General features: G+C 41.3%; 1 protein-coding gene across 3 annotated transcripts; it reads left to right on the forward strand.

Moving 5' to 3' along the window:
* Positions 1–4915: 4915 nt before the first annotated feature.
* On the forward strand, positions 4916–13351 carry LOC139567605 (SWI/SNF-related matrix-associated actin-dependent regulator of chromatin subfamily E member 1-like). Of its 3 annotated transcripts, none has more exons than XM_071388973.1 (11): positions 4916–5048; positions 6133–6185; positions 6525–6577; positions 7087–7191; positions 8084–8164; positions 8501–8632; positions 8832–9003; positions 10478–10650; positions 10881–10982; positions 11644–11884; positions 12056–13351. In XM_071388973.1, the coding sequence occupies exons 2-11, from the start codon at positions 6179–6181 to the stop codon at positions 12277–12279; spliced, it is 1290 nt and encodes a 429-aa protein (XP_071245074.1). In that variant the 5' UTR covers positions 4916–5048; positions 6133–6178; the 3' UTR covers positions 12280–13351. The 3 variants fall into 3 exon arrangements, with proteins under 3 accessions (XP_071245074.1, XP_071245076.1, XP_071245075.1); XM_071388975.1 differs by lacking the exon at positions 4916–5048 and adding an exon at positions 5257–5366; XM_071388974.1 differs by lacking the exon at positions 4916–5048 and adding an exon at positions 5290–5372.
* Positions 13352–15136: the final 1785 nt, after the last annotated feature.

Genomic DNA, 15136 nt, shown 5'->3' on the forward strand with positions numbered 1-15136 from the left:
TACACGTCGTTAACAGTAATACTCAAGGCATGTCCAACGAATACCGTAGGAATGATACATCATAATAATGTGACTGCCATCGCTTCTAAAAATACCTGCATGGTCCACCACCAGAGTAAACTTTCATGGCTGCTTAGTTCCACTGCCCGAGTCTATTGGTGATCCCTACAGGCTTAAGAAGAACTGAGCCTGAATCAGAATACCCCAGAAGTTTCAGAAAAAAGTCCTGTGCCTAATCGAAAATGGGAAGCCAATAGGGATTTACGTGGAATCCTCTGCTTGATTTAAAATGGGATTGGACTTTCCCAGCCTGCAGGCATCCAGAATCCCAGAGCTGTGCCTAGGAGGCCTGGGGGTGTGTCAGTTAAGCCCTTACATCTGGCATTTAGTCTAGGGGTCATCCATCTCTGCACACTTCTGCCCAGTACATGAACAATAGGCTATATGAAATACTTATGAAATATAATGGAGTACTGCATAACAGGTGCCACACATCAAGTAAGTGATGCAGTGATGGAGGTCAATGTACGCAAGCTGGCCTATCCATAGATATCGAACAGTGTTATCTCAATGGGCCTATCTAAATAACTGTCGCAGATAAAATAAAGTTTTTTTCTGTATTCAAGGTATTTGAACTGTATTCAAGGTCGTGTTGGAAGACAATACAAATAGAGGGTCACACCATGATCAATAGCCTGACAAATCAAACAACAAGTGGATTATGGCAGAGCCATAAAGAAAAAATGACAAAAATGTCAATCCAGGTCAGAAGAGGCTTACTGTGTTATTATAAAGATGGCAACAAACAAATAAAGCATTACTGCTGACATTGTACAGATTGCAAAGAATGTGAGCAAGAATGCAAAGTATTTGAGTTCTAACATTCAGTGGCGATTTTAGCATGTAAATCTTGGTGGGGCAAAAACAAAAATGAAGCAGTGGGATGCATGCCATCAAAGCCACTACACAACACAACACTAAATAATACATTAATTGCACTTTAACGGTGACCACAAACTGTTAAGGCCTACATAAAGCTGTCCCAACAGCAGTCCCAACACCTTACCACTGCTACACCTGGCGATCAGCGGAGCCTTTGCTGGCAGCGAAACAGTTAATTCAGCCTCATTTACTGCCTTTTAAAAAACAGAACTGATTTGGCTGACTTGCTAAAAACAAATGTGGTTCCTAATGACAATTGAGATATACAAACTATGGAATAAGGTGATGACAGCAGATAAGAGGCAATCTGTAATTCCGATTAAGATATTAATGAGCGAGCTAGGATGGACGTAATCAATATAACTATTTGTTTAGCCCTTTTGAAATGTACAGCGACAAAATTCAGAACATGGGCCATTCTTACAGTGTTCTCCCTGTACACCAAGTCAGAACCATAGGATAAATAAAGGGAGCATATAAGCAGACAATGAAAGCTCTTACAAAATTCGATGATTACATTTCTCTAAAACAGGTTATAGGCTACATGTGCACCACCAAGTCAGAACAGTAGGCAAAATGGGGTAAATAGACCAAATTATTAGGGTGAGGCACATGGGCTACTATCAGCTTACTACACAACATACACTTAGTATTACTTTCTTAGCTACAGTATACATACAGTTGAAGTCGGAAGTTTCCATACACCTTAGCCAAATACATTTAAACTCAGTTTTTCACAATTCCTGACATTTAATCCTAGTAAAAATTCCCTGTCTTAGGTCAGTTAGGATCACCACTTTATTTTAAGAATGTGAAATGTCAGAATAATAGTAGAGATAATGTCACACCCTGGCCTTAGTTATCTTTGTTTTCTTTATTATTTTAGTTAGGTCAGGGTGTGACATGGGGGATGTATGTGTTTTGTATTGTCTAGGGGTTTTTGTATGTTTATGGGGCAGTGTTCAGTCTAGGTGTATGTATGTCTATGTCTTTACGTTAGTTCCTTGTGTCTGCACTTTCGTTTTATAGCTTCACGGTCGTTTGTTGTTTTGTATAGTTTGTCAGTGTTCGTTTCGTTTTCGTCTTCTAATAAAAGAAGATGTATTGTTATCACGCTGCACCTTGGTCCTCCTCTCTTCCACAATGTTACGACGATCGTGACAGATAATGATTTATTTCAGCTTTTATTTCTTTCATCACATTGCCAGTGGGTCATAAGTTTACATACACTCAAGTTTACATACACCCAAATTAGCATTTGGTAGCATTGCCTTTAAATTGTTTAACTTGGGTCAAACGTTTCGGGTAGCCTTCCACAAGCTTCCCTCAATACTTTGGGTTAATTTTGGACCATTCCCCCTGACAGAGCTGATGTAACTGAGTCAGGTTTGTAGGCCTCCTTGCTCGCACACGCTTTTTCAGTTCTGCCCACAAATGATCTATAGGATTGAGGTCAGGGCTTTGTGATGGCCACTCCAATACCTTGACTTTGTTGTCCTTAAGCCATTTTGCCACAACTTTGGAAGTATGCTTGGGGTCATTGTCCAATTGGAAGACCCATTTGCGACCAAGCTTAAACTTCCTGACTGATGTCTGGAGATTTTGCTTCAATATATCTACATCATTTTCCTCCCTCATGATGTCATCTATTTTGTGAAGTGCACCAGTCCCTCCTGCAGCAAAGCACCCCCACAACATGATGCTGCCACCCCCTGTGCGTCACGTTTGAGATGGTGTTCTTCGGCTTGCAAGCATCCCCCTTTTTCCATTAAACAATACGATTATTAGGGCCAAACAGTTCTATTTTTGTTTCATCAAGCCAGAGGACATTTCTCCAAAAAGTACAATCTTTGTCCTCATGTGCAGTTGCAAACTGTCGTCTGGCTTTTTTTTATGGCGGTTTTGGAGCAGTGGCTTCTTCCTTGCTGAGCGGCCTTTCAGGTTATGTCGTTATAGGACTCGTTTTACTGTGGATATAGATACTTTTGTACCTGTTTCCTCCAGCATCTTCACAAGGCTTTGCTGTTGTTCTGGGATTGATTTGCACTTCTCGCACCAAAGTACGTCCATCTCTAGAAGACAGAACGCGTCTCCTTCCTAAGCAGTATGACGGCTGCGTAGTCCCATGGTGTTTATACTTGCGTACTATTGTTTGTACAGATGAACGTGGTACCTTCAGGTGTATGTAAATTGCTCCCAAGGATGAACCAGACTCGTGGAGGTCTACAATTTCTTTTCTGAGGTCTTGGCTGATTTCTTTTGATTTTCCCATGATGTCAAGCAAAGAGGCACTGAGTTTGAAGATAGGCCTTGAAATACATCCACAGGTACACCTCCAATTGACTCAAATGATGTCAGTTAGCCTATCAGAAGCTTCTAAAGCCATGACATCTTTTCTGGAATTTTCCAAGCTGTTTAAAGGCACAGTCAACTTAGTGTATGTAAACTTCTGACCCACTGGAATTGTGATACAGTGACTTATAAGTGAAATAATCTGTCTGTAAACATTTGTTGGAAAAATTACTTGTGTCATGCACAAAGTAGATATCCTAACTGACTTGCCAAAACTATAGTTTGTTAACAAGAAATTTGTGGAGTGGTTGAAAAACGAGTTTTAATGACTCCAACCTAAGTGTAGGTAAACTTCCGACTTCAACTGTATCTTCCTGGCATATTACATCATTTATGCAACAGCATACAAGACATTTTTGGGCTCTGTGCTCACTTGAACAGGAAGGTGGTATGGCTGTCCTTCGTAGGAAAATGTCGTCATCAAAGTCTGGCATTCTTTGGATTTATGGTGCTATCAAGACAACTGGGAACTGGTGAAAAAAAAACAAGGTTCAATCATGATGACATCATTGGTCTTCAGGTCATAGCTCTAGAAAAAGGCCAGAGTTCCCAACTTACAATTCCGAATTGGATGACCGTTCAAAACATATTTCTCATTCGTTTTTTCCGGAATTCACAGTTGTCTTGAACTCACTGAAGTCAAGTTTCCTCTGTTCCGAGTTAATAGTTGTTTTGAGCGCAGCACCAATCATGCTTCAATGACAGCATGGCCAATGTTGAATGTTTACCATTTTAAACTTGGAAAAGAGACACTTAATCCCAGATTTGGGACCACACAGCCACTTCGCTGAATAGCAAGCTAGTGATTGCTTTGCAATGCTTGCAGTTAGCCACTGTCACTGATTCCTTCCAAACCACTCATTGTTGAATTTGCGATTTCCAACTTCCAATGTTTATGTCCAATGGCCGATGACCTTGAGCCTTCATGGATCGGCACTTCTAATGTAACTCTATGGCAGCACCCAAGGATCTTGAATTTTAGAGGTCTACCCTTAAACTTGGCGGTGATGTACTGTCCCCACGAGTGACAGAACACTGAGCTAATCATGGTGCAACTCGAGAACATTACCAACACCTACGCTCTGTATTTTCTGCTGGCTGCCCCACCACCACAGAAAGCATTTAGCTAGGCTGAAACACCTGTATTTTGGAGCTGCCTTACTCAAGAAAGCAAAAAAGAGACCATGTTTGTATGCGACTTTATAAACTCAATAATTATTATTTTTACTTCTTACATTGTCTGCAAACTGATATGTGACACGTATTAATGCCAAAATAGCAAAAAAGGTAAGCCCCACCTGCCCTGAATGACGGGTCACCACTGCTAACAATATAGAAGATACAAATGGACCAGCCTTGGCTTTTCTCAAAACCCTTTTTTTTGTCAGTGATTGTCCAAATCAGTAATTGGTTAATTATGAATTTGATAGTCTCAAATTCAGTATTATAATGCAAAATCATCACAAATGTGTATTCATTACATAGCAATTATTTTAGTAATAGATTGATTGAAAGATGTTAGCAATTAAATTAGATGATTCAATTTAGAGTAGGCTAGCCTTGGGGTGTAATGCAAACATGATGCCCTTAACAGAGGTGAAAGGAATAGTTCTGGAAAATTCGACTGAAATCTGTGTGAACCCCATATTATTTATTTTTTTTTTTTTTCATTTTGAGGACTGTTTCTGCTAGCTAGCTAACTAAACCTGATTCTAGCCACACACACACACTGGTGGGGGACAAAGGATTTTGGGGTGAGTTTGCTGGCCATTACTTTCACTTGCTTGCTATGTGAACTAACCAAAATATGAAAGGCAATAATATTCATTAATTGATTTATGTTGAATAGTCTTTCAATTGTATGTCAAGAATTTATGTAAAATGCCACTTTTGTTTGAATAACAGATTTACAGATACATGCAAGGTGATGATGTGACTACATTGTGACAGCTCAAGCTAGAAAATAGCGCTTATTCATATATAGCGTATGAGGTAGTGGCTATCAAGCTAGCATGGTGCTTGCTAAATTCTCTGATCCAAGGTTTTCCACTGCAAAATCCACATCCAAAACGGTTCGGGTATAGTCACTGTTAATCTGCTGTTTGAACGCCTCAAATCAAAATTGAAATGTTTCAGTGACAGCTAGATATCTAACGTTAGCTTGCTTAAATCTGAATGCTTAGTAGCTAGCTAATGCTAGCTACTAATGCTAGCTACCTGACAACGTATGTGGAGTATCAAATACAATATTCTGTATTTTAGCTTTTGTTAAATAATTTAAACTGCAGATTATTCGCCTTCTCCACAAGTTAGCAAGCTAACTGATTGTGTTATCTACGTTTGCATGCTCATCATCTATTGATCAGATGGTCCAAGTTAGCCAGCTGGATAGCTATAGCTAGTAGCTGCATACTACTGATGAAGTAGTTAGCTCAACGTTACTAGCCTCGCTAGCTAGCACAGCTGGGTGTCAGCCAACTACGCAAGATGACAGCGCTTTATTTTTCAGCAAATGCATTTCCATTTATCTGATTTATTTGCGTATGTGCAATTATAAGCAAATGCCATTCCAAATAGTGTAAGCGATGTTTTTGGACGCGAACAGCTTGCTAGTCGTCACATCAAACCTCTGTCATGTTCATGCCTGTCCACTGGCACTGTTGTGATGTTGCACATACGTCGCCTGACATCATTTTGGCACCAACATCTCTTTTGTTCTCCCTCTCAAGCTATTTGCTTTCTTTCCTATTCAATTGTAAAAGTACTGTAATTACAAATGAAGTTAATGAAACACCTAAATGCTTTCCCCCATTATAATGTGTTTATTATTTATTACAGACCCAATGACTGGAATGAACTGATAGAATTCTTCCTCTCTGCCAAGATGTCAAGTAAGGAATTGTTTGCAATTATACAAGTTAGCCATCAGATAATGAAAATATGAGTACTTCTGTTAGGTCTCTGACAAAGCTGAGCAAATATGGCTACAAAAGTTATCACAATAAAATAAATGTAGTTTCTGCATGAAATATTAGTTTCTGGTAGGCTATATGATTTCCTTGTATTATAATTGATAGGTTAATAATTATCCGTCATGTATTTGCTGAGAGAGAAATAGAAAATCACAAAATTCAGATCTACCTTGATGGAATTGATTTAATGAACATTGAGAGATGTAAAAGGGGCCTTTTTGCCTTGATTTTAACATCTCACCTTTTCTTTCATAACAGAAAGAGAAAGAGAAAGGCCATATGCCCCTCCCCCTCCCCCAGCCCCTACAACAGTAAGTATTTCTGATGGCACATGGGAAGCCATTTGGAAAGGGATGTCCAATAATAACATTCATACCAGCTATTATCTTTCAATGTTAACTTGCTACTGTCCATTTTGAGAGGCACACATTTTGGGGGGCTAACTTGTTTTTAAAAGTGGAATCCATTTGCCCAATTAATATGGTATACCCTGCAGATAGTCCTGTTACCACAGTAGAATTGGTCAATGCAATAAGCTTTGCAGTCTCAGATAATAAGCTCCACTCCCAAAGATGTGAGGTACCATATACAACATACGGTAGACTATACATTATTTTCCTTACAAACAACACTAATGTATAGATAACATTGCTTTCTTGATTATCCTTGTTGGTTTAGCATGAGTGCAAGTCTTTTTCAGTTGATTTTTACAGCTTTTCAACATTCATGTTTTCACCAGTTTTTCATTGATTTTGTCATGCTTTACCCCATTATTTTATGGTCATTTCTCATCTGTGTTTGTCTCATTTGTTTCCATCAGCAATTGCCCAACACCCCCGGGTTTGTGGGGTACAACCCCTACAGCCATCTGGCTTACAACAACTACAGGCTGGGAGGGACAACAAGCAACAACAGTCGGGCAACGGTAGGAATAATGCCGTAGAGAAAACACTGGGATAAAACACGAGACACAGAAGGAAACTAACATCAATATTGAAAATAACTATCTAGTTTGATTGAAACAGCCTAATCTAGCTTGCTTAGTAAAACCCAGTAATAACGTATATGCAGATATGAGCTATAACAGCTCTTGACAACTTTGCTCTTTGGCTTTGTTTAGAAATAGTACTTTTTCCAGGGCTTATAAGAGCAGACATTCTTGAACAGACAGACAGTATGATTCGTCTAACCCATTCCATTACCAAGGCTTTCTGAGATGTATGCCATCCCAACGTTCCTCTGCTGCCTTCATCATACTAGTGCAGACTGGCCAAGTGTCCATCTGTGTGTATTCAAAATCGCTCGATCCTGCCCTTCAAAGTCTGCATTGCTGACAGCCATGCTAAGTAACCCATGCCATCAGCGTTGCCATGGCATTATAGACCCAATGCTTGGCATGGGTTTCGGGCTGCTACGGGAATAATACAGTCGCCGCATGTAAGCTGTGGTTGGCATTCGGATTCTAATAATGGCATCATGTCACGCCGTGTGCAAATCTCAGCTTTAGGGAGATTTTGTATTTTCTTCAATCAGCGTTACTCAATCATGGTCTCTGTGTGACTTCTGTGCACTGGCTGGGCTCAAACAGGCTTGAATTAAATGAAGGTGATTGAACTGAGGGTGTTGTAGTTTGATGCGTCTTTGTTGGGATTTTTACATGTACTTTGGATGATCAACTACGCGGATGCATATTTTCCTGCAGGGTGGTTCTCAGTCGAGACTTTGCATAGTGTAAAATTGTATGACTAGACATTTTTAGCACCTGTTGGTGTCCTAACTTTAACTTTGAATCTAATAAGTGCCTTTTTATTTCCCAGAATTCTTCCGGAATAAACATTCCAAAGCCACCCAAGCCGCCAGACAAGCCGTTGATGCCGTACATGCGATATAGTCGCAAGGTAAGTTGTCTACACGTAACATTACTTACACCCAAACTGCTCCATCGTGCGCACCATTGCAAGACATATTAAAAATACTGTACTATACCCTTACAACACGCAGCACTTTAGCCAGGGTTAGGGACGAGCACTCTTTAATGTACACTACACATCATCTGCCTGTCCATGGAGGTAGGTGTGAACTGTGAAACTAGACATACAGCAGCCTAGCCATTAAGAGCACTACAGACAGACTATGGGATATCTCCCTGGAGATGGAGTTTAAACACAGCCTTCATAGGTTTGTGACCTTTCTGCTTAAGAGATAATGAGCCCCTGTCTGGTTCTCATCACCAGGTTTGGGATCAAGTAAAAGCCTCCAATCCTGATCTGAAGCTATGGGAAATTGGGAAGATAATCGGTGGCATGTGGAGGGACCTCACTGATGAGGAGAAACAGGATTACTTGAATGATTACGAAGCAGAGAAGGTTGGTTTGTTTTACCGGGGTGTTTATTTACGGGGTTGTTATGGGTGACCAGTAACAAGTGTCTCCAGCAGTTGTCAGAAGGGTCCCTCCTGTCATCATTCATTCCTTTGTAAAAAATACTGAGCAACTTTTCGTCAATGTTGAATAGTTTGTTTTGCATTGAAGGGGCACGTGTCACATTTTTGTCTCTCCTCTACAGATTGAGTACAATGAGAGCATGAAGGCCTACCACAACTCTCCAGCCTACCTGGCTTACGTCAATGCTAAGAGCCGTGCCGAAGCCGCTCTGGAGGAGGAAAGCCGACAGCGCCAGTCTCGTCTCGACAAGGGCGAGCCGTACATGAGCATCCAGCCAGCAGACGACCCAGATGGTAAGACGCTCTCAGCACTACTAGTATTACCATGTCAGTCACACTCTGGTTCCCACACCATGTTTCAGCAACCGTGACATCACCTTGGTGTCAATTTCTAGCCCTTCACTACCTCTTCATGTTTGTCACACTTGCTACTTCACCTTATAGGCCACACTCCATTTCAGTTCTGTAGTACAAGTCTGGGCCCTGTATTTGAGATCAATGGCTTCAATGAGTTCCAGTAAGAAAGAAGGCAACACAATTCACATAGAAACATACATCAAAAACTGGACTTCTGAATTACACCCTATAGGAAATGATGCTAGTCTCATATCGAGCTGGATAATGGTATAAAGAAAATGCATAAAAAAACTTGTGGTAATTGGAAACACCCAAGATATAAAAATGCGATAGTTAGTATCCCTATGGGTTAATTTCTCAACAAGCTGTACATTGATGACTTCAAAAAGATTTGCCACATCAGTTGCTTTATAGATGCAGAGAATGGGGAGAGTCTGAACAAATTGTTCCGTTGGTTTTGGAGAAAAAGCACCCAAAAAATCATAAGTGAAGATCAACCGATGGAACAGGGCGTTGGATGGAGATGATCATTTTCGAATGACGTCTTTCTCCACCATAAAATGTACGATGTCATTATGAAGCCAAAATTGTATTTCTTGCTCCCAAATGCACAGACAATCAAATGCACCATCTTACCCCCACTGCTATTTTCAAAGGGTAGCATCCTTCACAGACTTCAAATGAAATGGGTGTTTGATATGACAATAAATCACTTTATTTATTTACTCATTGCAGTTTGGGATTTTTTTGTCAGTTGAATGACTTTTGGCCCAACGTGGAATGAATGAATTCTCCATGTGTTCAATAAGAAGTTGACCTTATTAAAAGAGACAATTTCTTCTCCTACATTTATGACTTACTTTGATGTGAGTGTTATAGAGGACAGCTTCATTTGACTCTGGATTTAAAAGAAAAGTGTCATGTACTTAGAGCTTGGATGTTCACTTAGTTTCGCAATATCCTCTACTTTTTCTGGGAAATAATAAGAGCATGAGTGCCAGTAAAAAACACTAAGACGTTTATGGAGTAAATGAGTAAAGTTTTTCAGAGTTAGAGAGAAAGATGTATCTTTAACTCTCAACCCACACATGAATATCAATACCATTCACCACAACAATGTTGAAACTTCCTTTGCAAATGTGTATATTCAAGTATATTCATACAACAAACATACAAACAGCCAAATATGCAGACATTTCCTACTGCTATAAATGATTTAACCAAACGTAGGTATGTCAATGTTAAGCTATGTCCGATTAAGATATGCCAGATCAGATTTCTTTCCTGAGGCCGACCACATCTATACTTGTTGGGTGGGAACTCTCCGCTCTTTACCCATTGACAGTTGTATTCGTTGAGCTCTGATAGACACATAGCACCCGCCACAGGCCTTTTCCATTCTCCTTCCCAGATTACGACGACGGATTCTCCATGAAGCACTCGGCTGCCGCCCGTTTCCAGCGCAACCACCGGCTGATCAGCGAGATCCTGAGCGAGAGCGTGGTCCCCGACGTGCGCTCCGTCGTCACTACCGCCCGCATGCAGGTCTTAAAACGGCAGGTCCAGTCTCTTATGGTGCACCAGGTACGCTAAGCTGGGTCTGTCAGTCTTCAGTCAGTCGTCTATCAGTCTTCCTACATAAATGCAGATATTACTCTACTTAGCACTATTAAGTTGGATGTTCCGAGTCATGGTGTTGTTGTCATGGTAACCTGGATATCAGATCCTTTCTTATTTGATAATTGAGTAATCATTAAAAACAGGTAACCAGTCAGTTAAATTGGCAGGTCTCTCTCTGTGTGTCTGATCCACAGAGGAAGCTGGAGGCGGAGCTACTTCAGATTGAAGACCGCCACCAGGACAAGAAAAGGAAATTCATCGATGCCACAGAGTCTTTCACCAGCGAGCTGAAAAGGGTATGGGATCATCATCCAGGAACTTGTACGCAATCCATTGTGTTGCACATAGTAAATATTACAGTGTTGACCTCAGACCACTTCTGCATTGTAGAGATCCGGAGCTGCTAACTTTATCCATGTGTCCTGGCTAACATGCGGCGTCATCACTTGTACTTTGTCGACTGACTCGTTGCAGTTCTGAATCCAGATACTGCACTGTATAGTGAATGCACTGTGTAGTCCTTACCCCAGGTGGCGCCATTTACTTAGTCAATTTACTTCCTCTATGCTTCACAATGGGCAATTCAATGAAATAAAATGATTGAAAGGGGAATATCTAGTAAATTGTACAACTGAATGCGTTCAACTGAAATGTGTCTTCCGCATTTAACCCAACCTCTCTGAATCAGAGAGGTGCGGAGGGCTGCCTTAATCGACATCCATGGCGCCCAGGGAACAGTGGGTTACTGCCTTGCAATGTAGTATCATTGTAGAGGAAACAGGAACTGTGCCAAATCTGATCAAGGTGTCAACATTAATCACGGTGTACTCACTAATCACAGTCAATGTTACTAATCACAGTTGCACAGGTGTGAGATTGATTGTGAGATTAAGAGCATTAATCCCCAGAATTAATCCCCCGGTGGGGAGACTCAACATGTTGCCACTCTGTGCCCAGCTGTGTTGTATGAAAGTGGAGGTGGACATGGAGAAGATATCTACAGAGGTCGCTGCGGCAGAGGATGCATCCCGCAGGCGTATGTCGGAGCGGGAGAAGGAGGCGTCCACGTCCTCTTGCCTGGAGGAGGAGGAGAAACCAGTTGGCCCGTCAAACGGCAGCAAGAGCCAGCAGGAGTCTTTCAGTGACAGCAGCAACAAGGAGAGAGAGGAGACGGAACCCAGCCCCATGGATACTGGTGGTGAGGTCCAACAGTATTAATCACTAAACCGTATGGTCTTTTAATGTATGGTTCTGGTCAGGTCCCCTCAGTTAGGTATTCTCTATTTTACAATGTTATTTTCATATTTGAAACTACATTGGTCCAAACGTGTTTGCTGTCTCCTAACATTTCCTGCTTTCTTGGTTACAGAGAAGTCAAAGGCCTCGGAGGAGTCGATGGCTCGTCCTGCCAGTGAGGTTGAGGAGGGGGCGCCGTCGGAGGACAAGGAGAGTGTTCCGGAAGGGGTGATGGAGGAGGGCACCAGTGACAGTAACACGGGGTCGGAGACCACCTCTGCCGTGACGGAGGACGCCCCGCCCAGCGAGCCAGCAGCCTCAGAGGGGCCGAGCAGGGCACGCCCTACCGCCCACTGAGGTTTCGACCTATGACCTTTGGGCCGAGAAATGTCCATGATGCATCACTCCATCTCTACAGTCACACTTTGATGATAACACATTGTACATTAGTATCTATGTGAACAAAAGCTGTGTTTAGATGGGTTTTTATTTCTGCTAGGAAGTTTTATGCAATTGGTTGAATCTTCAGAGCTCTGTTGGCAGGGTCAAAATAGACCTGCTGTCAATTTGCAAAGCGCTTCAAGTCCACAAAGCAAAGTAATTATCCCAACTAAAGTGAATGACATCTAAACCGAGTCACAATAAGCCCACGTGAATTCACCGTAATTCCATCACAGACCACAGTGCCAGTCGAAAGCAACCATCCATCACCTGTCAATATATCAAAACATATCTCCTGTCTTATTCTATGGTACTATATCTGGCAGACACCAGATCTTACCAATTGAGGCTGGTTGTAAAAACTGTCGCAAAAAAATAAGTTGTTCAATGTTTAATTACTTGTTCTTTGGAGTGTAATGTTATTGTTGCTTTCAATGTTATTTTTGCATGGTGTCGCAACTTCTCAAATGGAAGAGTTTGCTTAGTAGCGGAAGGGGTGTGGCGACTCTCCTCTGCCCAATATTCTTTCATGTTTACTCTAAGTATCAGTATTAAGTGACAGTATTGTCTCAGGAGTTAATAGAAATAAGTAATTGTTTTCATTATTTATTATTATTCTTGTGTATTTAGAGTCCTGGGCCCAGTCCATCCGTCCACCAACCTGTTGTATGCTACGAGTTCATCCATGCTGTACAGTTCTACCAGTCAGTGTTCCAAAGTCTGCTAGCTCTCAATCAAATCAAAAGCTGTACGCTTAGAACAACCTTTCAGTGTTATGTTATTATGACCGGTAGTACAATGTTCAACCCAGAACAAACTCTTAAATGTTCATATGCAATGTAATAAGCAGGGTTGCAAGGTTTGCGTGAACGTGAGTGGTTTTCCATCTCATCCTAAAGCAACTGGAAGAGCAGAGTGAGTCATCAACATACTGTCTTAAAATCGATTTTGTTTGACATATTTATACCAATAAACTTTTCTACTCTGACATGTAGTTGTTGACGATAGGTTTGTTTTCAATGTCTCACGCGTTGCGTATTGAAAGGTAATAATTTAAGGTGGCGTGTTTGTTCATATTAACAGTTATTCCCACACTCAGGCTGAGGTGACAGAGGATAATTCCATTTTGGAATGAAAATCAAATCAAATGTATTTGTCACATACATGTGTTTAGCAGATGTTATTGCGGGTGTAGCGAAATGCTTGTGTTTATAGCTCTAACTGCAGTAAAATCTAACAGTAATATCTAGCCATTTCACAACACACAAATCTAAGTAAAGAAATGGAATTATACATCAATATTTCGGCGAGCAATGTCAGAGCGGCATAGACTACGATACAGTAGAATACGATAGAGTACAGTATATACAGTTGAAGTCGGAAGTTTACATACACCTTAGCCAAATACATTTAAATCCGTTTTTCACAATTCCTGAAATTTAATCCTACAAAAAATTCCCTGTCTTAGGTCAGTTAGGATCACCACTTTATTTTAAGAATGTGAAATGTCAGAATAATAGTAGAGAGAATTATTTATTTCAGCTTTTATTTCTTTCATCACATTCCCAGTGGGTCAGAAGTTTACATACACTCATTTAGTATTTGGTAGCGTTGCCTTTAAATTGTTTAAATTAAAACGAGTTTTAATGACTCCAACCTAAGTGTATGTAAACGTCCGACTTCAACTGTACATATGAGATGAGTAATGCAAATATGTAAACATTATTAAAGTGACAAGTGTTACATTATTAAAGTGGCCAGTGATTCCATATCTATGTATATAGGGCAGCATCCTCTAATGTGCTAGTGATGGCTATTTAACAGTATTTAACCGTCTGATGGCCTTATAGAAGATAGAAGTGTGAGAGGTTATTTTCCTGGCACCAGACTCCCAGGGCCCTGACCTCCTCCCTGTAGGCTGTGTCGTCATTGTTGGTAATTAGGCCTATGTGACGACCCTCCCACTCTGTCTGCCGTATTCTCTCTTGTTTCCTTATTAGGATGTCGGTGGGCGGAGTTGGGAGGGTCGTCAGCTACATGGGAGACACCTGGGCCCGGTGTCTCCCAGGATAAATACACCACTTCCCCATTCATGGAGGGGACTCTCTCCATGTAGACACCTTGATAGATTCGGTTATGTTTCATGGTGCTTTTTGGTTGTTTGTTTTAGCATCTTTCAACACCCTGCATTATCACATTCATGCATGCAAAACATTCACTTACACTGCTGATTGCTGATTACACACACCATTGTATATTATACCTAGTTTCTTTATCTAATAAATATATTTTGTTACTCCTTATTTCCACGTGGTCTCCCTTTTGTTACGGGCTCTGAGCCGGTTCGTGACACCTACTACTGTTGTGTCGTCTGCAAACGTGATGATTGTGGCCTCCCGAGTGGCGCAGTGGTCTAAGGCACTGCATCGCAGTGCTAGCTTCTGGGTTCGAGTCCAGGCTCTGTTGCAGCCGGCCGCAACCAGGAGACCTGTGGGGCGGTGCACAATTGGCCCAGCGTCGTCCGGGTTAGGGGAGGGTTTGGCCGGCAGGGATGTCCTTGTCCCATGGTCACCAGGTGTACGGTGTTTCCTCTGACACATTGGTGTGGCTGGCTTCTGGGTTAACATCCTAGATAAAGGTACAGCTACAGTCATCTTCCTGCTAGCACACTTACAAAATGTCTGTCACTTTTGCAGCTAGATTCCATGTGCAGGAACCATACCAGCAGCCCCATATAATTTTAATTGGTAGAAAAGACATTCTCATTCAAATC

The sequence above is a fragment of the Salvelinus alpinus genome, chromosome 2, assembly GCF_045679555.1.
Source record: "Salvelinus alpinus chromosome 2, SLU_Salpinus.1, whole genome shotgun sequence".
Classification (NCBI taxonomy): domain Eukaryota; kingdom Metazoa; phylum Chordata; class Actinopteri; order Salmoniformes; family Salmonidae; genus Salvelinus; species Salvelinus alpinus.